At 38.1% G+C, this 22,858-nt stretch overlaps 1 protein-coding gene across 1 annotated transcript in view; it reads right to left on the reverse strand.

Annotated features, from left to right (window-relative positions):
• PGM5 (phosphoglucomutase 5) overlaps window positions 1-22,858 on the reverse strand; it is a 179,890-nt gene that overhangs the window by 151,038 nt on the left and 5,994 nt on the right. The window contains exons 2-3 of the mRNA XM_011956456.1: window positions 7,353-7,515; window positions 1,180-1,326 (exon numbers count right to left, since the gene is read on the reverse strand). Coding sequence (XP_011811846.1) covers window positions 1,180-1,326; window positions 7,353-7,515 — 310 coding nt within the window. The remainder of the gene's footprint in view (window positions 1-1,179; window positions 1,327-7,352; window positions 7,516-22,858) is intronic.

Consider the following 22,858-nt stretch of genomic DNA (forward strand, 5'->3'; position numbering starts at 1 on the left):
CCAGTCCTTCTAACCTTATGTAATCAGCATATTGAAATCATTTTGCTTAATATAATGCACCCCTTGCCTTCAATTGTCCAGCCATCCCATGCGTGTGCACGCATATGCCTGTGCATTCTCCCAGCTAGATTAGCAAAAGCAGGCACTGTTGCTTCCAGTGAATATCATGGTTCTCTGCACATTTGTGCTCATTACCTAAGCAAACAACTGACTCAAAACTTCTCAAGAAAGACTTGGTAACATTGGGCCAATACTGTGACCCCCACACAATCCATTTAAAGCTTTTCTCTGTCCCTAAAATATCACATGGACACAAACCAGGTATTTCATCTTTTAGGCTAAGTTAAATTACTTGTAAAATAAGGATACCATCTTAATACAAACTGTATTCAAATTTATAGTAGCACTAAAAAATAAAACGTGTTAGATCTATTGCTATTTTATGCCTTCTAGGAAAAAGCAATAGGATAAAATATAAGGGGGGAAACGATATACAGACACATGTTATTAATGTTGTCATATGGTTTAAAATTAATCTATAAAATAAAAAAAACTATCGTCTGAGTACTGTAGAAGTTATATTTGCTTTACAATATAAGATAATAGTTTTGACAATCTCATTTTGGTTCTTTAATTTTTGAATCACTTGCCTAAATATATTTGGTAGTTACTGAATTCCTTTGTAAAATCTCCTAACACAGTGCTTGGCATAGGGTAGGTGATCAATAATTATGCATTCAATAAGCTGATGTATAATTATTCCAAGCTTGGTTATGGCTTGGAAAAGAAACTCCTACCTTTCATGAGAAATTTAATAACCCCACTGACTTGTTAGGTTCCTTCTTAACTAAGACATTACAACATCTTCACCTTAATTGCTTAGACAAGTTTTGGCAATTCACAGCCTATTCTTGGACTGTTATAATGAAGTCAACCATAAAATTTTTCCTATGTTGAAAATGATACCGAATTTGGGAAGTGGTTTTTGAGAGTTTCCAGTTCTGAATATCTTGGCTGCTCTCATGTCTTCTCTCTACACCACATTAAGTTTACACGTATTTATCAAGAGTCACCCCTGAGACTGACAATGCAATAATTTTCATGAGTGTACTTCCCTACAGAAACCAGTCAGCCCCATCCACATGGTTACTCTGACTTCTTCAAAATAAAACCTGTTACCTCTGAATGGTTTGAATTTGTTCTCTAGGTCAAATTCTTGTCTTCCTAGTCGAGATAGGTCGATTCGGAGATCAGGACATATAGCATATTCCTCAATCGTTTTGCTGATTTGGTAGATTTTGTCTGAGACAACATCGGGTGCAGGACCTAAAATTTGAACACCAAAAATATATGTTTTTAAAAGTCTCATGAATTTCAAACAGAGAAATGTTACCATCCTCCTCCACCAGGCAGAGAAAGATTCATTTGTTCTCTAAACAATGATCAATGGTTCACAGTTCAATTAGCCTTGACATTTCTTATACTGTACTCATCCACTATGGTGGAAATTTGGTCAGCCTCACCTGTTCTATGTAGACTAACAACCCATATGTTTGTTTGTTTGTTTTAATCCACTTCTAAGTAGTGACACATCTTTCCTAAAAATAGTTTCACACCTGCCAGGGAAACCTGGTTATGTAATCAGCTTTATTCAGGATATGAGACACAAACAGGATATGCATTTGACAGAAGTGAGGGATTCCAGATTTACACTGCAGCTTCCCCAGTGCACCTAGAAGAGGAAACTATGCTTTCTCCTGCTGCCTAATTGATGTGTGAGCTTAGCAGGGTAAGTTAATTATTTTCCCCAACTCACAATCTCTAGTCACTTCCCAGTTTCTAAAATGAAGTTCAACTAAAAATAAATGATGCATTTCCACGAAAGGCCAAATTGACAAGTAGTATTAGACTTTAAATAAATTGAACATGAAATCAATACTTTTCACCTTTTGGGATTTTGCTTTTTTTTTTTTTTTTTTAACCTTGTATATCTTAATGCAAGCCATTTTAGATTTTTGTTGTTTTGTAACAAGGTTGAAAAACAAATAAGTAGATTGAAAGATCTAAAGTATAAATAATTGACAGATGTATAGCTCTCTGTATGAATCTTACTTGTCAACTATACTGTAACTTTCTACTGAACAAAAATTGTTTCTTGATTTTTAAAATATATCAGTCATTAGAACTGCATTGTCCAATACAACACAATAAAAGCTACTAGTCACATTTAGCTACTGAGCACTTAAAATGTGGCTAGTCAAAGTGTGCTGTAATTGTAAATTTTACACACCAAATTTTGAAGAGTTAGTAGAAAATGCAATAGATTGCATTAATAATTTTTATATTGATGACATGGTATAATAATATTTTAGATATAGTAGTTTAAATAAAATACAATGTGAATTTCACTTGTTTCTTTTCCCTTTTTTAATGTGGCTACTAAAAATTTAAAGTGTGTATGTGACTCATAATATTTTTCTCTTGGACAGCGCTGCCTTAGAGTGTAGCACCATCACCGTATCCCAATAAATGCTCATAAAGAAGAACAGCAATAGTCTTAGTTTAGTAAGTGGGAGAGAAGACAGCCCAGAAGATTTTACCAAAAATTTTCTTATTGTGTGGGAAAAGCGAAGACCTCAAAGAAATAAACATAGCCCTTTGCTTCACTCCTTACCATTTTTTACCCTTCACGAAACTTAAAGAATAGGTAGTCTTGTTTAGTTTTTGTATTATTTTATGGTTGCCAGATTACAGAATGCATGAATATCTCCCTCCACTCCCTACACCCCAGGCACCACACTATGTTTTTGGCTGTGTCCATCATTTTCAAGTCCCTGAGTTTTAATGCCAAAGCACACTAGTTTCCAAAAGTAAAGCAAGTACTGTCTCTCTAGATAGTTGTCTATGATGCCGTTTAACCATCCATGTTGATAATTTCAGAGTTCATCAACAACTTCTGAATTCTTTGCCAATTTCCAATTTCTTTGATGTATATTTTCCACTCCAACGACTTTCATCATATGCACACCCAAAATATGTACAATTATAACATATATTAAAATAATTGTGTTTTAAAGGATATAGCAAACCTACAGGGACTCATATAAAAATAAATTTTAAAATATTAAAAAAGAATACCCAAACAGAGATTTTAAAGTGCATAAAATAAACGAAAAATTGAAAAAGCTTTTTAATTTGAGGTAGTCCCATTTATTTGTTTTTGCTTTTGTAGCCTGAGCTTTTGATGTGATATCCAAGAAATAATTGCCAAGGCCAATGTCCAGTAACTTTTTCCCTATGTTCTCTTCTAGGATTTTTATGGTTTCAGATCTTACATTTAGGTCTTTTATTCATTTGGAGTTTATTTCTGTGTATAGTATAAAATAAGGGTCCAATTTCATTCTTTCACATTTTTGTTTTCCCAGGCACCATTTATTGAAGAGGGTTTTTTCTTTCTCCATTATATTCTCTTGGTGTCCTGGTCCAAAATTAGTTGACTATATACATTTTGATGATTTCTGGGCTCTCTATTCTGTTCCATTGGTCTATATTTCTGTTTTTATGCCAGTATCATACAGTTTTGTTTTAACTTTAGCTTTGTAATAATACAATTTTAAATCAGCAATTGTGGTACCTCCAACTTTTTTTCCTCAGCAATGCTTTGTTTTTTTGTGGCTCCATACAAATTTTAGTATTGCTTTTCTATTTCCATGAAGAATGTTATTGAAATTTTGATAGGTGTTGTGTTAAATCTGTATATTGTTTTGGGTAGTATGAATGTTTTAATAATATCAATTTTTTTGATCCATGATCAATGAGCACAGGATATCTTTCTATTTATTTGTGTCTTGTTCAATCTCTTTCATCAATGTTTTATTCAGTATACAAGTCTTTCACCTCCTTGGTTAAATTTATTCCTAAGTATTTTTTTGATGCTATCATAAATGGAATTGTTTTGATTATTTTCAGCTGGGTCATTATTTATGTATAGAAATGCTACTGGTGTTTGTATGTTGATTTTGTATCCTGCAACTTACTGAATATATTTATTAGTTCTAAAAATTTATGTGTATGTGTGTGTGTGTGTGTGTGTGTGTGATCTTTGGAATTTTCTGTATTTAGGATTATATTGCCTATAAATAGACATTATTTTACTTTCTCCTTTCCAATTTGGATGAGTTTTATTTATTTTTCTTGTCTGATTGCTCTTGCTAGTACTTCCAATACCATGTTGAATAGAAATAGCAAGAGTGGGCATCCCTGCCATGTACTAAATAGTGGAAAAGTTTTCAGTTGTCCCCAGTTGATTATGATGTTAGCTGTGGGTTTCTTCAAAATGGCCTTTGTTATGTTGAGAAACTTTCCTTCTATACCTAAAGTGTTAAGAGTTTTTGTCAAGAAAGAATGCTGAACTTTGCCAAATGTCTTTCCTGTACCAATTGAGATGATCATGTGGTTTTTATCTTTCATTCTGTTTGGCCAGTCTTGCATGTCAGGGATAAATCCCACTTGGTCTTGATCCATAATTTCTTTGATGTGTTGTTGAATTTGGTTTTCATCAATATGTATCAGAGATATTGGCCTATGGTTTTCTTTCCTAACAATATGTTTATCTGGCTTAGGTTTCAAGGTGATGCTGGCCTCATAAAATGTGTTTGGAAGTATTCCCTGTAACTCTATTTTTTGGAAGAGTCTAAGAAGTATTGGTAATAATTATTCTTTGAATGTTTGATAAAATTCAGCCATGAAGCCATCTGGTCCTAGGCTTCTCTATTTTGGAAAGTTTTTAATCACTTCTTCAATCTTTTTATTTGTTGTTGGAGTGTTCAAACTTTGTTTCTTCCCAATTCAATCTTGATGGGTTATTTTTTCTAAAAATTTATCCATTTCTCCTAGGTTCTCCAATTTGTTGGCATAAAATTGTTCATAATAATCCCCTATGACCATTTTCATTTCTGAGGTATCTATTGCAATGTCTCCACTTTCATTTCTATTTATTTGAGTCGGCTTTTTTTAGTGAGTCTGGCTAGAAGTTTGTAGATTTTATTTTTTCAAAGAACCAACTTTTGATTTTATTTATATTTTCTAGTTTTTCTGTACTACATTTTATTAACTTCTGTTCTGATCTTCATTATTTCCTTCCTTTTGCTCACTTTGGGTTTAGTTTGTTCTTTCTTTAGCTCCTTGGGGCATAATGTTAGTCTATTTATTTAGATCTTTTTCCTTTTTTAATGTAGGCATTTATTGCTATAAACTCTCTTAGAACTGACTTTGCCACATACTGTAGGTTTTGATACATTGTGTTTCCATTGTCATTAATTTCAAAATATTTTTTAATTTCCCTCTTGATTTCTTCTTTGACCCATCAGCTCATCATAAACATGTTGTTTAATTTCCACATATTTGTAAATTTTCCAAGATTCCTCCTGTTATTGATGTTTAGCTTCATACCATTGTGGTTGGAAACAATACTAGACATGAGTTCAATCTTTTTGAATTTGTCAAGATTTATTTTGTGGCCTAACATATAGTCTATCATAGAGAATGTTCTATGTCTGCTAGAGAAGAATGTATATTCTGCTGTTGTTGGATGAAAAGTTCTATATAGGTCTGGTAGGTCCATTTGGTCTAACGTATAGTTCAAATTTAGTGTTGTCTTGTTTTTTGTCTGGTTGATCTCTCCATTGTTGCAAGTGGGATACTGAAGTCCCCTATTAGTGTTATATTGCTGTATATTTCTTCCTTCATGTCCATTAATATTTGCTTTACATATTTAAGTGCTTCAATGTTGGATACATATACATTTACAATTGTTATGTCCTCTTCATAAGTTGACCTCTTTATCATTAAATCATGACCTTCTTTGTCTCTTGGAACAGCTTTTGCTGGAAGCCTGTTTTATCTGAGATAAGTATAGGCATCCCTGCTCTCTTTTGGTAACTCTTTTCATGGAATATCTCCTTCTATCCCTTTACTTTCAGTATATACCTATTCTTAAAGTTTAAAAATGGGTCTTTTGTAGGCAGCATCTAGTTGGATCTCCTTTTTGATTCACTCAGCCATTCTATATCTTCTGATTGGAGAGTTTAACCCATGTACAAGCAAGGTTATTATTGATAAAGACTTACTCCTGCCATTTTGCTAATTGTTTTCTGGTTACTTTGTAGATAATTTGATCCCTTCTTCCTCAATTGTTGTCTACCTTTCTGGTTTGGTGGTTTAGTTTTCTGCTTTGTGGTTATAATATTGTTGTTTTTTTTAAATATTCAACATGAATACACTTTGTTTGGATAATGTGTAAAACGTCTGCAAGCAGGGATAGACAGCAAGTTTTCCCTTCAGAATGCACTGTTTTGCCTGGGATCAGGAATAATTTATAATGGTAACTGTTGCTGGTTAAAATTTGGCTCCTACTCACATTCATGCAAACTCAGTGTTCTAGATTAAAACAGATTTAAGAGACTTGCCAAGCAAATGCATGGTCCTTAGATGTATCCTGATTTGAATAAAACAGCTATAAATAATAATAATGTTATTTTGGGGATTATTGAAGATTTTGACTACAGATTAGTTTTCAGGTGGTATCGGAGAATTAGCATTATTATTATTAGGTATGTTAACATGGTCATGCAGCAATATGTCTTTCTTTTTAAGAGAGGCATACAAAAATATTTGGGTGTGAAATGTTCTTATGCTATAATTTGCCTTAAAATTCTTCAGAAAAAAAGATAAGCAAAATAGAAAAACAAGATAATGGGTACATGTTATCTATTTCTTATTCTCCCTATTTTTGTGTGTGTTCAATTTTTAAAAGAAATTTAGCCTCATACATATATTCCACCCCTTCACTAAGGACCGCCAAACTATAAATTGCTGTAAGTAAAAGTGAAATAATGCTATGATTTTGAGAGAACATCAACACTGTAGGAAAATGAGAGCCCAGGATTTGGGCTAAAAGTCATTAATCTGACCCTGATCAACCCTGTGGCCTTCAGCAGTAACTCAGCCTCTCAGGCCTTTGATTTGTTCATGTGTAAAATGAGGGTCATTGTCATTCAGACAACAACCTTCAGGGTATGTTTTAATTTTAATATTCAGAGTCCTTCCATATCAGATAAGCATCAACTATTCAGTTGTTTGTGTTGAGGAGTACAGGGGACCAACAGACTCCCTAAATGGGTTCATGAGCCCGTTATGCCACTTCCTTGTTGGATTACTTCGGGCACCTCACTAAATTTTTCTGAGCCTGGTCCTCTTCACCTTGTTTGTCTATCATCAAAGGGTCACTGTAAGACTATAATAATATAAGAGGAAAGAAATCATGATTATTAAGCATATTCTGAACCACATACCTCCATTGGCAACATTAAACTTCACTCCAAACTCGCCCCCTGGTCCTCCAGGGCAGTGGCTGGCTGTTAGAATGATTCCACCAGCTGCCTTGATCTTCCTGATAATGCAGGAGACGGCAGGTGTTGACAAGATTCCATTCTGTCCAATAATCAGTCGTCCAATCTAAACCAGCCAAAATAAAATAAAATAAAATCAATCCAGTTGCTTGGGATTAAAGGCATTTCAACAGGAAAGTGCCCCAGGCTCTGTTAACATACAGCCAATCTCTTGACAAAAGGAACAGAGTGGGCTTTAGATTAGGGGAGGCAGAGTAGGGGGAACTCTGACATTGTCTCTCCTTTCTAATGTCTCTAAGAACATTTGGGGCACCTACATCTAGTAGTCAATTATTAACCTGTAAATAGGATATGCTTCATTGATCTTCAGTAGTTTGAAACATCTGCTTTTGATAACCGAGGGATTAGCTTGAATCACACAAGAAGTTCTTAGTTTGGTACTGACTCAGAAACTATGCCTGTACACATGCCAGAGATTACAAGAAAAAAGAAATGAGTGCTTCTCTACTTCTGCTTCCTCTAACTTAGAACAAGCTCAGAAAGCAAGGGGACTGATTTACTACAACCTCCTCATCTGCAGGCATGTTTTAACTGTAATCTTCAGGAATTACTGTTCTCCTGAAAGTAGGAATTCTCTTTCTGCTGTTAAGTGACAGCATGTGCTGGAGGCATTGGAGAAATTACCCAGTCATGCTAAGCAGAGATCTGGAGGTCATCTGTGGATGCAACCAGATTCTTTCTAGAGCTAGAAAACTGACTTTTTAAAAAGTCAGCAACACAGCCCTGAAGAACATTTATTGCTATGCTTTGTTTTAAAATTGGATTCAATATCATCCAGTCTAGTAGTTCTCAATATTTCTACAAAATAGAATCCCTTAGGAAGCTTTTTATAATCCCAGGACTCAGACTACATTCCAGACTGACTATATTGCGATCCCTGGCGTCAAGAGCCCAGCATTAGTAGTTTTAAAGCTCCACAGGTGATTCCAATGTTCAGCCAAGCTTGGTAATCAAGCCCCCTTGTTACTCAAAGGGCTGGCAGCATGGGCATCACCTGCGAGCTTGATAGAAAGGCAGAACCTCAGCTGGGTGTGGTGACTCACAACTGAAATCCCAGCACTTTGGGAGGCTGAGGTGGGCAGATCACCTGAGGTCCAGAGTTCGAGACCAGCCTGGCCAACATGGTGAAACCCTATCTCTACTAAAAATACAAAAATTAGCTGAGCATGGTGGTGCACGCCTGTAGTCCCAGCTACTCTGGAGGCTGAGGCGAGAGAATCGCTTGAACCTGGGAGGCGGAGGTTGTAGTGAGCCAAGATGGCACTGCTGCACTCCAGCCTGGGCTACAGAGTGAGAAGAAAGAAGAAAAGAAGGAAGGAAGGAAGGGAAGGAAGGAGGGAGGGAAGGAAGGAGGGAGGGAGGAAGGAGAGAGAGAGAGAGAAAGAGAGAGAGGAAGGAAGGAAGGAAAAGAAAGAGGAAGGAAGGAAGGAAGGAAGGAGAAAGAGAAAGAAAAAGAGAAAGAGAAAAAGAAAGAGAAAGAAAAAGAGGAGAGAGAGAGAGAATGCCAAACCTCAAGGCCCACCCGAGGCCTACTGAATAAGAACCTGTATTTTAATAAGATCCTCTCCTCTCTTTCCAGATAATTCATTTGATAAGTACTGATATAACCCACAAGCCGAAACAAACTTTAACATACAGTCCAACAGCAAAGTTGCCCTGGCACCATCATTGCTAGAGGTCAGTCACCGACCAAATATAACAATCAGCGAGATCAGGGGAAAAAAAGATACAGAAGAGATTAACACACACACACACACACACACACACACACACATCCCCCCCTCCAAAAAAAAAAGCTCAAAAGCAAAGCAGCCTTGGGATGATTTAGTATGGAAATCCACAAGATCCCCAGGCTACATATTTTCAAGTAGAAGAGACAGATTATAAACAAATAGGCAATAATAATAATAGTTACTAGTGGGGCACATATTAGAAAGAAATTAGACTGCTGTAATAGAGAATAAAGGATGTCAATTTTAATAATAACATAATAATAATAGCTAAGGGAGCTTAGATTTTATTCTAAGTACAACTGGAATTCATTGAAAGGTTTTAAACAGTGGAAGTGACCTGACTGCATTTTTAAACATCATGGGCTGAGCAGCCCAAATGGTCCTATTAAAAAGTAAGTCACATCAAGTCACTAAAACATTTCAATAGCTTTCCTTGTCCTGCACCAACTCAAAACAAAGCCAAAGTCTTCATTATAGTCTACAAGGCCCTACATAATCTGACCTCCATCACCTACCATTCTCCACTGCCCTCCCGCCCTCACTCTTCTGTTCCAGCCACAATGGAACAGAAGAGCTATTCCTCAAACGCACCAAACATGATCCCACCTCAGGGCCCTTGCATTTTCTTTTTCCTCTGCTAAGAATACTTGCCCAGATATTAACATATCTGCCCTCTCACATCCTTTGTGTTTCTGTTTCAATGTAAGCTAATCAGAGACAACACCCTTGGCAGCCCTATGTAATACTATAGCCAGAAGTCCCTAACTTTTCTATTCTTTCCTATTTCCTTCACCCTGCTATAAATTTTCTGGATCACACATATTGCCATCTAATATTTTCCATATTATTTATTTTCTCACTGTATGTAAGGCCCAAGGATTTTTTTTTTCACTGCTATATCCCAAGAACATAAAACAAATCTGGCATGTGGTAAGTGTACAATAAATATTTGTTGAATTAATGAATGGAGAATAATGAATGAATGATGAATGGCTTCTCTGGGAGAAATGCCTTGAAGGGGGGCAAGAGCAGAAAGAGGAAGATCAGATGGGAGACTCTTCAAGTCGAGTGTTGACAGAGTCTTGGACTAGGCTAGAGCCCACAGAAATGAAAATTAGTCATTTGGTTTGAGATATATTTTTGGAAGGAGGATGAACAGAATATGAGGAAGACTGAAATATGAAAGAGAGGGGCTGTGGTAAACAGCCTCCAAAATGGCCCCAGTGGTCCTTGCCTTTTGGCATTTGTGCCTTTGTGTGGTCCCCTCCCACACTGAATGGTGCAGATCTGGGTAATCAGTATATATTGCAGAAGTAATTGTGTGTGACTTCCGTGGTGAGGCCATAAATGGCATGGACACTTCTGCCCTGCTCTCTTGGACTGCTTTTTTTGGGAGAGGCCAGCCGCCATGTCATGAAGACGCTCAAGAAGCCCTGTGAAGATGAAGCAAGGCCGGCCAACAACAGCCAGCACCACCTTGCAGCCAAGGGACTGAGCCATCTCACAGTGGATTCTCCAGCCCCCGCCAAGCCTTCATACCACCAAACCCATACCAACATGTAACTGTCACTTCATGTGAGTCTCCAAGCCAGAATACCCATCTTCTGTCTCATAGAAATGATGAGAGATAATAAATATATATGCTCACACATATTACCATCTAATTTTCTACATTATATGTTTATTTCCCCACTGTATATAAGACCCAAGGACTTTTTTTTTTTTCCACTGTTATATCCCAAGAACCTAGAACAAACCTGGCATATGGTAAGTATACAATAAATATCTGTTGAATTAATGGGAAAAAATGAATAATTAATGTTTGCTCTGGGAAAAATACCTTGAAGAGGCAGGAGCGGAAGGAGGAAGATCAGATGGGAGGCTAACAGCCAGCACCACCTTGCCAGCCAAGTGACTGAGCCATCTTGCAGTGGATCCTCCAGACTCCATCAAGCCCCAACTGAGCCACTAAGTTTCATGGTAATTTCTTACACTGCAATAAATAACTAATATAGGAGCAGTGAGAAAAGGAGTCAAGAATAATCTCAGCTTTCTACCTTTAATAACTTAATGGATAGTGGTGCTATTCATCAAGTCAGGAAAGAGAAAGGACAATAATTACACCCACATTATTATCCAAAGTCATGATAAATTATTTTCCATATGGTCTTACTAAAATTTATGTAGTCATTCAACTCATTTTATTAAGTATCTACCAGGAAACAGGTAATATGGAAGAATCTTTTGATATAGAACTGAATATAATTTAGCCACTGCCCTCAAGTAATAAGTCTGGAGAATCAAGAATCTGAAAAATATTGTAACTTTGGTTCAAAAGTTTCTCTCAGCCATTTAAAGGGAAAATTATGAAGATTGTATAGTGGTGACAGACTGGGATAGCAGTCCACAAAAACTTAGGATGCGCTTCCATAGCGTAGAGTCAATGCTGAGGAACAGCTGCCCAGCCAAGGGCTACATTTTCTAACCCACCCTTGCATCTAGGTGTGGCCACATGGTGCATTTGGACAATGGGTGATAAACTAGTATGAGAATGAGAACGGAAGTAATGTGTGTTTCTTCTAGGCTGAGGATATTAGAAAACAAGATATATCATCTCTACACTGCTTATTTCTCTTCCTACAGATTCAGTACAGGTAATCATGTGGCTCTAGGCAATGCCAGAGTCACAAGAAGGAAGGAACCTGGGTCCCAATCCCATTTGGTAGACAAGAGTCTTTGCCCACCAGGGACATCCTCATTGGACTATTGTATGAGTGAGAAATAACATTCTATTGTTTTTAAGGCAATAAAAATTGCCTACGTTTCAGGTTTATTTATTACAACCACCCACATTTTCTTAAGCAATAGCGAAAGAAACATAAGCAATAGTTTAATGCTAAATCAAAATGTCAAATGCAAAATTATTTTATGCTATTACAGTATAAAATTATGTCCACTTTGGGGCAAGGACTTAGAAAAATGCAGAACTAAACATGTAAAGTTTGTTAAGTAGGAGAGATTATCAATTTTTATCTTATTAAATTTCAGTTATTTTTGAAAAGGCAATATGCATTCTGTTTAAGAAGGTTAAAGTGAGTAATTACACTTGAATAAAGTTTCAACCTGAAATATTTTAGTTATAATTGGAGAATTAACAGAAGATTAAATTCTAGATATACGGAAATTTTACCTATGTGAGATCTGCTCATTAACCCATCAATACCAGAGAGAAGAGGTATTGCTGGATGTTGTCCTATCATCTGAGGGCTAAGTACTGGAGGAGATGTGAGAGAGTGGGTGATGGGGCTTCTAAGGTAAGACATGGAAAATTGTGAAGATATTTGTATCCTATATGGACACTCACCAAATGGTGACCTAGGCAGAGGAGGATTTTAATAATAGGATGACCAGTTCTGTGGATGTCAATGAGTGTCTTTCCCCCAGCCATTCCTGTTATTGTCCAATGGGCTCATGAGCAAAGTGGCTGATATGGTTTAGATGTTTGTCTCCTCCAAATCTCATATTGAAATGTAATCCCCAGTGTTGGAGGTAGGGCCCAGTGGGTGGTGTTTGGATCATGGGGGCAAATCCCTCATGAATGGTTTATCACCATGCCCTTGGTGATAAGTGTATTCTCACTCTGAGTTCACATGAGATCTGCTTGTTTAAAAGTATGTGGACCTTCTCTTTTGTTCTCTTGCTCCCACTCCTGCTGTGTGATATGCCTGCTCCTACTTTGTCATCCACCTTGAATAAAAGCTCCTTAGGCCTCATTAGAAGTCAAGCAGATGCTGGCACCAGGCTTGTACAGCCTTCAGAACCATGAACTAACTAAACTTCTTTTCTTTATAAATTACCCAGCCTCAGGTATTTCTTTATAGCAATGCAAGAATGGTCTAATACCATGGCCGTCATGGCAGGCATGAAGGCTATGCACGGGCTCAACAACAAGGACTTTCACTCACCAAGGCTGACCTGGCTATGGCCACTGCAGAGTGCCTACTCTACCAGCAGCAGGGACCAACACTGAGTCTTCTTATGGTACCATTCCCCAAGTGATCAGTCAGCTACCTCGTAGCAGATTGGTTAATTTGGGCCACTTCCATCACGGAAGGTGCAGCACTTTGTACTTAGTAGAACAGACACAAAGAAGAGGAGATATGAAGACCGATGCAAAGATTGGAGTGATGCAGCCACAAACCCAGGAAGCCAAGGAATGTATTCTGCCGCCAGAAGCTGGAAGAGGCAGGGAACAGATTCCCCCTAGAGCATCTACAGAGTGTGGCTATGCCGATAGCTTAATTTTGACTTCTGGCCTCCAGAACTGTGAGAGAATAAATTTCTGTGGTTTTAAACCCCCAAATATGTGGTAATTTGTTATGGAAGTCCTAGGAAATGAATGCAAAATTTGCAACCTAATACAAAGTTTGTATTAGCTTCACAAGGCTACTATAACGAATTGCCATAAACTTAGTGGCTAAAGGCAATTAAAATTTATTCCCTTATATTTCTGGAGGCCAGAAGTTCAAAATCAAGGTGTCAGCAGGGGCCTGCCTCATCAAAAGTCTCTAGGGGAGGATCCTTCCTTGCCTCTTCCAGTTTCTGATGGCTCCACATATTTCTGAGCTTGTGTTCACATTACTCCAATCTCTGCCTCTGTTTTCATGTCACTTTCTTCTCTGTGTGTCTATGTCTTCTCTTCTGTTCACCTCTCTCTGCCAATTATCCCAGGATAAATGTCATCAGAAAAGGTATGGCTTTCAAGATCTAATCATTGATAAAAAGAAAGATAACTTTTGGAAGCCCTCTTGTATAAAGAAAAAGCACTCATTTGAAGTTAAAAGGCATAGGTATGCGTCTTGACTCTACCCCTGACATAGGATCATTTAACTTCTCTGAGGCTCTCATAGGATCATTTAACTTCTCTGAGGCTCTATGTCTTTACCTGAAAAGCCAAGAAAAAAGAGGATTGTTAAAATCCACCGAAGATCAGATTCTACAAACAAAAATTCTTTGTTAAATTAACTATGACACAAATTATTCTATTGTCTTCCCCAAATCCCACAACTCCCTCCAACATTTAAAATTCATCTTTAGATAGCAGATTATCCCTTAAACTACCATTTGACTCTCTGAAAAAGTTCTAGAAATACTATCCTCTGTCAATGCAGCAGACCGCTACCTTTCCAGGAAAAAATGGTTTACTTACATAATTAGCCTTAGTTTTGTTTACAGCATTGAAGCAAGCAATATCTGACTTTCATTCCCCAGTGAAATCCAGACCACAGCCCAGGGAGGACCAACCCATGGCATTCTGCTGCTCCCCACTGAATGTCCCACACCATAGGGTCTGGCTTTGGCTGGAAGAAGGGCAACTTCACCCAGTCCTCCAGAAGGTACACACACCCAGGTAGATGTTACTGCCACTAAGGGGCATTTCCTTCAACTCCACATGGAAAAGGGGGCAAAGTGGACCCTAGTCCACTGTCACTCACACACACGCACACAGGAGGCACACAGATACACATCCCAGGATCCACATCTATCACATATATGGACATTATCACACAGACCCTGCAGACACATCTGTGAGGCATATGCATTCCCAAACACACAGACAGACTCAGGATGAATTTGTTCCTACCCAGCCATGACTTCTAAAATGCTTGAGGAAATGAAGACATAGTAGAAAGGAATGTGCAATTATTTCCCATGATACCATTGCTTAAGAACTCTTTATGTCTGTCCTTCTAATGGCACCAATGCCTCCCATCAAGCCTTAAACCTCACCTAAATTATGTCATTGGGCTTTTTCACCTCAAAATGGGCATAGCAGGTGCCAAGGGAATCAATATGCCCTTTCACATGCCTTAGACCAGTGTCCCAAGAAAGATAAAATGTTATTCTATTCCTTTACATTTTGTGCCATATACAACTATGGTTTTTTAATGATCTTATTTCTGACAGCTGTTTTTCTTCAGAACACCAACAACTTCTTTCTTAAATTAGTTTTAGTATGAGTTCAGTTTCTAATTAGCTCAAATTAAAGTCCTAGAGAGCAGCGAGGCAATATTTAAACACTCAACCTAAAATCTCAGAGTAGGTGCATAATTTTGACTCTCAGTGAGTTTTTCCTGTGACATAACACTCGTGAAAGCAGGATTGCTTTCATGTGTGAACTCTCTTAAATCAGACTTACCCCTTTGTGATTCTCTTTTAGCTTTAAATGTCATTTAAGAAAAAATAAAGAAAAGAAAATTAAGCATGACATTCTCCAGTACCTCTGCTCACTGTGTTATAATCCCTATCACTCCCCAAGTGAATTGGAGAGAGTGAAGACACAATGAACAGAAACTTCCTTGATGCTTCACAGAGGAAGTGTTCTCCAGGACCACACAGCCTCCACCATGTCCATCTATAAGTCCTGTGGCAAGCCATACACAGAAAGATGCCTGTTCCCTGTCTTCTCGGTTAAAAACAGAAACAAAACACTGGAAGAAACCCCAAAGCCAAGCTGCCATGGGTTGCAGAGTGCCAGCCCTTAAGTAGTGTTGTCCATGGGTAAACAGGAGACAGATAAGGGCAATTTCAAGAAATAACAAACTCAAGGCATGAATGTGGTTATCCGAACATCAAGGGACTTCTTCATTTGCATTTGGATAATTGTGCAGTTATATGATTTGTTACATGGAGACCAGATGAAAGTAAGAGAGCTCATCCTCAACTTCCTGTACCTATGGAAGTCTTTACACACATGCTGGAGAGAGAGATGAGAGTTAATTAGCATCAAAACAACATGGATTTCACAATCAATTCCTAATATCTGAACAAATACAGAAAAGTCACAGGCATCTAGAAGTGCAGCCCAAGTTCTGTTCTTCAATCGGCTCACCCATTTCTCAAGATTTCATTGAGAAGATCAAGAAATCTAATCTTCCTTGGATGCAAAATGGAGGTGGTGAAAATTGGAAGTATGTCCTTCCTGGTAATTAGGCAATTTCAGTACGTAGGAAATGCTCTGAAATCTTTAAGGTATAGAGTCTGACTCACTAGAACAAGAAAGGGCCCCACTTGTTGCCATTTTATGAGGTGCCTATCCCAGCTGGATCCCAGGATAAGAATTACAAGTGTCCATTGGGTCTACCTGGGTCTGAGTCAAGAAAGCAGAGTTGAGTGCCCTGAAGTAAGCTGAGATTTTGGTGTTCAATGGGAAAGAACGTAAGAATTGACTTTGCCACCTACTGCCTGAGTGACTCTGAGCAAGATCTCAAATCCGTATGTATCTCGGTTTTGTTATCTAAAAGATCACGTGATGGAGGATGCAAGGAAGTAACACAGCCAAGACCCAGTTTACAGTGTCTAGTACCTAACAGACTCTTGACACGTTTCACTTGCCCTTGAGTCAATCTTTCCATGTCACTGAATATTCTTCCACAACATGATTTTAATGGATATCGTCTTCCATTATTTAAATGTACCATTACTGACCAATATAAAAATGTTCTTTTACCTCAAATTGTTACATGTAAAACAAAAACATGTTTGAGGACTAAACCCACACTGTGGTATAAATTAAACTGGATGTAGGCCAGGCATGGTGACCTGGTTGGGACCACACCTATAGTCCCAACACTTTGGGAGACCAAGACAGGAGGATGGCTTGAAGCCAGGAGCTCAAGAGCAGCCTGGGCAACATGGTAAGACCTCATCTCTACAAAAAATAAGAAAAATTAGCCAGCCATGGTGGCGTGCACCTCTAGTCCCAGCTTCTTGGGAGGCTGAGGTGGGAGGATCCATTGAGCCCAGGAATTGAAGGCTGCAGTGAGCTAGGATAACCACTGCACTCCAGCCTGGATGACAGAACAAGAACCTGTTTCAAAAAAAAAAAAAAAAAAACCTAAAAACTAAAATCTGGATGTAGTTTGCCAATAACTAAACAGCAAATTAATTGTAATATGCTTACATATAAATGATGTCTTTATTCTTTAATCATAAACCTGCTCACTAAGAAGCTGCTGAAGTCCATGGTAGTGACAGGTACATGTCTGCATCCTTGTCCTGACCTGCATCTTCTTTGATTGTCCCCCATCTGTGTCTCTAACTGGCACTGCCAAACTGGCCTGCTACCTGATCAATGTTGTTGAGTTCACTGCACAAAGCTGTTCTTAAAAGGTAGATTTCTGCCTGGAATAGTCATACTTATACCACTTAAATTCCTTACTCCTGATCCATCCAGCTCAGCACAAGTTCTATTTATTGCCATAGAAACATAGGTCATTTGGAAACACCTCCTTCATTTCTGTGGAATGTTCAAACATTTCTGACATTTTGGACTCTGTTCTAGCCTCTTGTTAAATATATCCAGAAAAGAGACAAAGCTTTATGGGGAGGCTATGTGCACACATATGCTATAGAATAAACTATCTAAATGCTTAAAAATACTTTCCATCTGGCACCACACCTTAATAGGTAGACAGAAATTATGTATGTGTCTATCTACCTATATAGATATACATAAATACATATCCCCAAAACAGAAACTCATTCTCTTATTTATATATAAGGTAGAATATAGGTGAATATACATATACCTTTATAGGTAGAACAAAAAAAAACCCTCAGCCTCTTTAGGGCCAGGTGTTTTCTCTGAGTTATTGTCACAATTAATTAAAATACATTTGTATGCATCTTTAGATGAATTCCATCAGACCAGTTTCTGTCTGGTTGGAAAATAATAACTGCCTATTTGTTAAGTGCCCCTGCCCCCATACTATGTTCCAGTGAACTCAAGACCTCTGGCAATCATAGATTTACAACTCAGCAAGATTAAACAATTTACTGTTATTTATGACAGCCAAGCTGGATCTTCTGTATTATATTCCACATTAGCATCTATCACTTTACATTTGGGAGATCCTGTCCAAAAAAAGATTATGCCTCCTAACCAAACATTCAGCAGGGCTGCAGGAACAGGCTCCCTGACAAACATCCTGCCAAAGTACTTTAAAGCACCGTGAGCTCCTGCAGCTGTGCATTTTCAGACAACTCAGCAGTTTAGCGTGGAGTCTCTTAGCCTCTGCTTGGTCTGTTCCTTTCAGTAATCTCTCACATGGCCCAGTCCATTCGGTTTGAAAATCCTCATGAAATGAGCAGATTAAGATCTGGCTTCAGTAGGGGGCCATGGGTTGGGCATGGAGGGGAGAGGGTTTGCTCTTAACACAGCCTGAGCCTCAGAAAGGTTTCAGATGGAAAAGCATGGCACTGACTCAGCTCATGCTTAACAGGAAATAATGCACAGACCACACCAAAAAAGTCCTTTATGTTGTGTGAAAGTCTACGCTGAAGCAGCTGCTGCAACCTCATGTACTGTGATAGAGTGCGCATGTGTGTGTTTGTGTGTGCATGAGTGTGAGTACGCACAAAAATGTGTGCTGGGACGGCGAGGAGATCACACGTTCAGCAGTCACCACCTCAGCCTTAGCTAGCAGCATGGAGAAATGCCAAAAGTCAAGAAGAAGCTGCACCAAAGCAACTGTGATCACCACATCAGCAGGCGCCTTCTGGTTAGTAAAGCTACTGGGACTAAAACACACACACGAACTCATCCTTCTTTTATTTTAATCAGAGCAAAATATGTTTATAATAATTGTATTATATGAATAAATAAAATAATTCATAATGCTGTAACCCATCATCACATTCAGTCCTCCCAACAACCCTAGAAGATATTTAGACAAGTATTATTACTTTTCCTATTTTTATAGATGAGGAAATAAACCCCAGGAGGTGACTTCCCCACGGTCATGTAAGTTGCAAACAATAGTATCATGATTCAAATCCAAAGCTTCTCCTTTTGTCTTTATTATTGTTTTAATTTTGAAGGTAATGCAAATGCATATATGATCTTTTAAATCCAGAGATGTATATGGAATAGACAGGAAAAGGGACTCTCCTTCCCCATCCTACACTCCCTCCACCCAAGCGATACCCACTGTTGGCTGGAGTATGTTTTTCTAATCCTATTTTCTATGCCTACATAATATAGAGAAAAGCAGGATTACATTACACACAATATTCCAGTCATTGCTGTTTTTCACTAACAAGCTATCATTCACATCTTTTTCATACAAAATATAAATTTATATCCTTTATTTTAGTGGTGTATATTGTGTGGTTGTGTCATAAATTATGTACCTGTTCTCTGTTGAACATATAGATTTTTTTTCTGAGTTTTTCCTTAGCAAAATGCTGCAGTGAGTACCCTTGTACATAGAAGTTTGTACATTTGTTCTAGAAAAATCTACAATATAGATTCTTAGATTAAAAGATTCCTGGGTTATTAAGACAACTACTGGCCGGGCGCGGTGGCTCAAGCCTGTAATCCCAGCACTTTGGGAGGCCGAGACGGGCGGATCACGAGGTCAGGAGATTGAGACCATCCTGGCTAACATGGTGAAACCCCGTCTCTACTAAAAAAAATACAAAAAATTAGCCGGGCGAGGTGGCGGGCGCCTGTAGTCCCAGCTACTCGGGAGGCTGAGGCAGGAGAATGGCTTGAACCCGGGAGGCGGAGCTTGCAGTGAGCCGAAATCCGGCCACTGCACTCCAGCCTGGGCGACAGAGCGAGACTCCATCTCAAAAAAAAAAAAAAAAAAAAGACAACTACTCTATTAATTTAGATATATACTTCCCAATTGCCTGGCCAAAAAGTTGTATCAATTTAACTTCTATGAACAGTATACAAACATGACAATTTTCCAACACCTACACCAACTCTGGGTAATTTCATCCTTTTTTACAAGTTGGTGGATTGTTTTAATTTATATTTCTCTGGTTATTAATAAGGTTGGCCACCTGTTCATGTGTTATTATTGATGATATTTGTATTGAATTGTTTGAATTTTCTTGGTTTGGAAAACCTTTTTACATGTCATAGATATTAAATATTTGTTGTAAAACTCTCCTTCCAGTATTTTGTATGTGTTTTGTCAAGTTGAATAAATTCTTGTCCTCTGATTTCAGACTCCTTTCTCTTTCCATTAGAAATCCCTAAATGTAAAACTGGATATTGGTAGCTAAAACCCAGGATGTTTACTAGAGAAAAATAATACAAAGGCAACAATTAAATATATTTATACAAAACACCTACTAGTCCAAACTTAAAAAGAGAAAGTAAAAGTCAAATGCTTCCATGACTTCAAACTAAGAAAAAGAACTTTTGAGGTTGAATGTTCCTGAAACTTTTCTTTTCATACAACTACAGACATGACTCCAAAAGTTGATGTCACTAAAAATGTAAGATATGAAAGATATTTGAAGACTCAGAGAAGGTGGATTTTCATTTTAATGAGTCACATATATATTCTAGATATCCTCTTATTTGTAACTACGAGAGTCAAATCAGATGAAAGAATCTAAAAATGTCCCTTTGACTGTGGTAAGTAGAGGTAGTGGAGGTGTATTGGCCAAACCTTGAGTGTTTGTGAATTAACTCTTAAGGTTATAGGCTGACACAGGCCATTGAAGCCCTAGCTTTTTATCTTTAATTTTAAAATCCCTGAACAATTTATACTAATTTTTCTTGTCCATTATTTCCAAATAATCTTGTTTAAATGCTATTACAGTGCTTGTTCATGTTACTGTTGTCTAAAAGAAGGGTATCTGGGGCCTTAAAACTGAGAGAGTTAGGATTAATGACTCCAGTACCTATGCTTGGACTTCTCCAAAAGTGAGTTCCAACTTCTTGTCCTCAAGTCTGTATAGAAACTAGCAAACTTCCAGAGTTCACAAAAGGCTCAAAGAGAACAGATGTTTTATAGAAAATTCTTAGAGCAAGTTTCACGCATAATGTTGCTGATGTGTGTCTGCCTTTTCAATAAACATCACTATGCTTTATCACAAGATTTAATAAAGCAGCTTAGTTAAAAATGCCATCTGGGTCTCTGGACACATTAAACAAAGCTTAAAATAACCACTCCAGCAACTGGGAGGACCCAGCTGTTCTCACAACCTCTCCCACTCCTTCTACTTCCCCATAAAAAGAGTGAATGAAGACCACAGACTAAAAGCATCCAGAATGAACTGACACAAACAGGGAGATAGATGGAGCCAAGGGCTCTGGTAAGTTTGCTGTTGTTCACATAATAGATTTGCTAATTCCACAACTTGGGGATGGGGATTCAGAAAGGGAAGCAGAAAGAGGGAAGAGAGAATCACGGAAGGGCTCATTCAAGTTTTCTAATGTATCACAAACCTGTCCTCCCTAATGTCTGGACTATAGTAGCCCATTCCACTCACCTATTCTGCAGTGAAGTCCAGTAGAAAATACAAAGCAATCACCACCCAGTTCTTTCTCCCTTCTAGAGATGAGATATTAGCCACCCAATCCCAGACTCTCAGATCCATTCCAGGAAAGAAGCCCTAGGTATCGAAGCACAGGTTCTCCTCCCTCCTTTCTTCTACCCTTCCTCATTCTCTCCCTCCCCGAGCCACCACCACATCCCACTTTGCTCCACTTCCAAATCTTTGTTGCTTGGTTTGGGGGCCACGCCAAGATTTGTTCCCCAGATAGTTCTAGTAAACGCCAAACCAAGTATATTCTCATTCTTTAGAGCAACCAGCTTTTCATGGCCAACTGGAATCAAATACAACCTGCACAAACATCTATCCGGAGGACAATCCAAGGCTCTGACTGAGCCAGCCTTCTGCATACCACTGTATTTCAACTTCCTATTCACAAGACACTGAGACATTCTTGAATTCTGCAAGGTGCACTGCATGTTAATACATTGCTGCTCATCATGTGGCCAATATAGGGCATGACTAGTGAACAAATTTTCTCTTGGCTAAAACTTGCAACAAAACTGTAAGTTGTTTACCAAGGGGCCCACTACAGGTTATATTCAATACATACAGTCAGATCATAATTATCTGAGGTATATTCAGTTGACCATATGCCTTTATATTTCAGTAAAAGTTCTTTACATTTCCCAGTGCTATCGATGTTACAAAATGCTTTCATATGCAGTGCTTCATCTGATTCCCAGGATAATTAAATGATGCTGTCATACCTGACTTTTAGATAAGGAAATAAGTGGTTTCTGGGTATTTCAAGAGGCTAACGCATCTGCCCTCCAACTAGTATGTGTAAACCAAAAACAAAATTCCAAGGCCCTTCAACCATCTAAATGGACTTTGACTCTTTTGGTCAATATATGGCAGAGCTAGGAAAAGAAGGTGAGTCTTCCAGCTGCTGATACAGGGTTTTTTCTGCCATACTCCATTACCTCCAAGGCTAAAGTCAAAAGACCGTGTGGTTATCACAAGAAAAAAATCTGGTTTGGATTTCCCAAATGTATATGTAGTGTTTGGTGATTTATGTTAATTTAACCTATTGTTCTTTTGGGTTGTAACAGTCAGACTCCATTTTTGAAAACAAAACAGAATCGATTTTAAATGCTAAATTCTTGATCGTTGCTGTCTAGTATGGTAGCTACTAACCGCTTATGGTTATTTGCATTTCTATTTTAATTAAGTAAAATGCAAAGTTCAGTTTTTCAGTTGCTCTAGCCACATTTCAAGTGTTCAGTAGTCACATATGGCTAGTGGCCGGGACAATGCAGATTATAGAACAGTTTCATCATCAGAGAAACATCT

This window comes from Colobus angolensis, unplaced genomic scaffold (genome assembly GCF_000951035.1).
Source record: "Colobus angolensis palliatus isolate OR3802 unplaced genomic scaffold, Cang.pa_1.0 Scaffold419, whole genome shotgun sequence".
In the NCBI taxonomy this organism is placed as follows: domain Eukaryota; kingdom Metazoa; phylum Chordata; class Mammalia; order Primates; family Cercopithecidae; genus Colobus; species Colobus angolensis.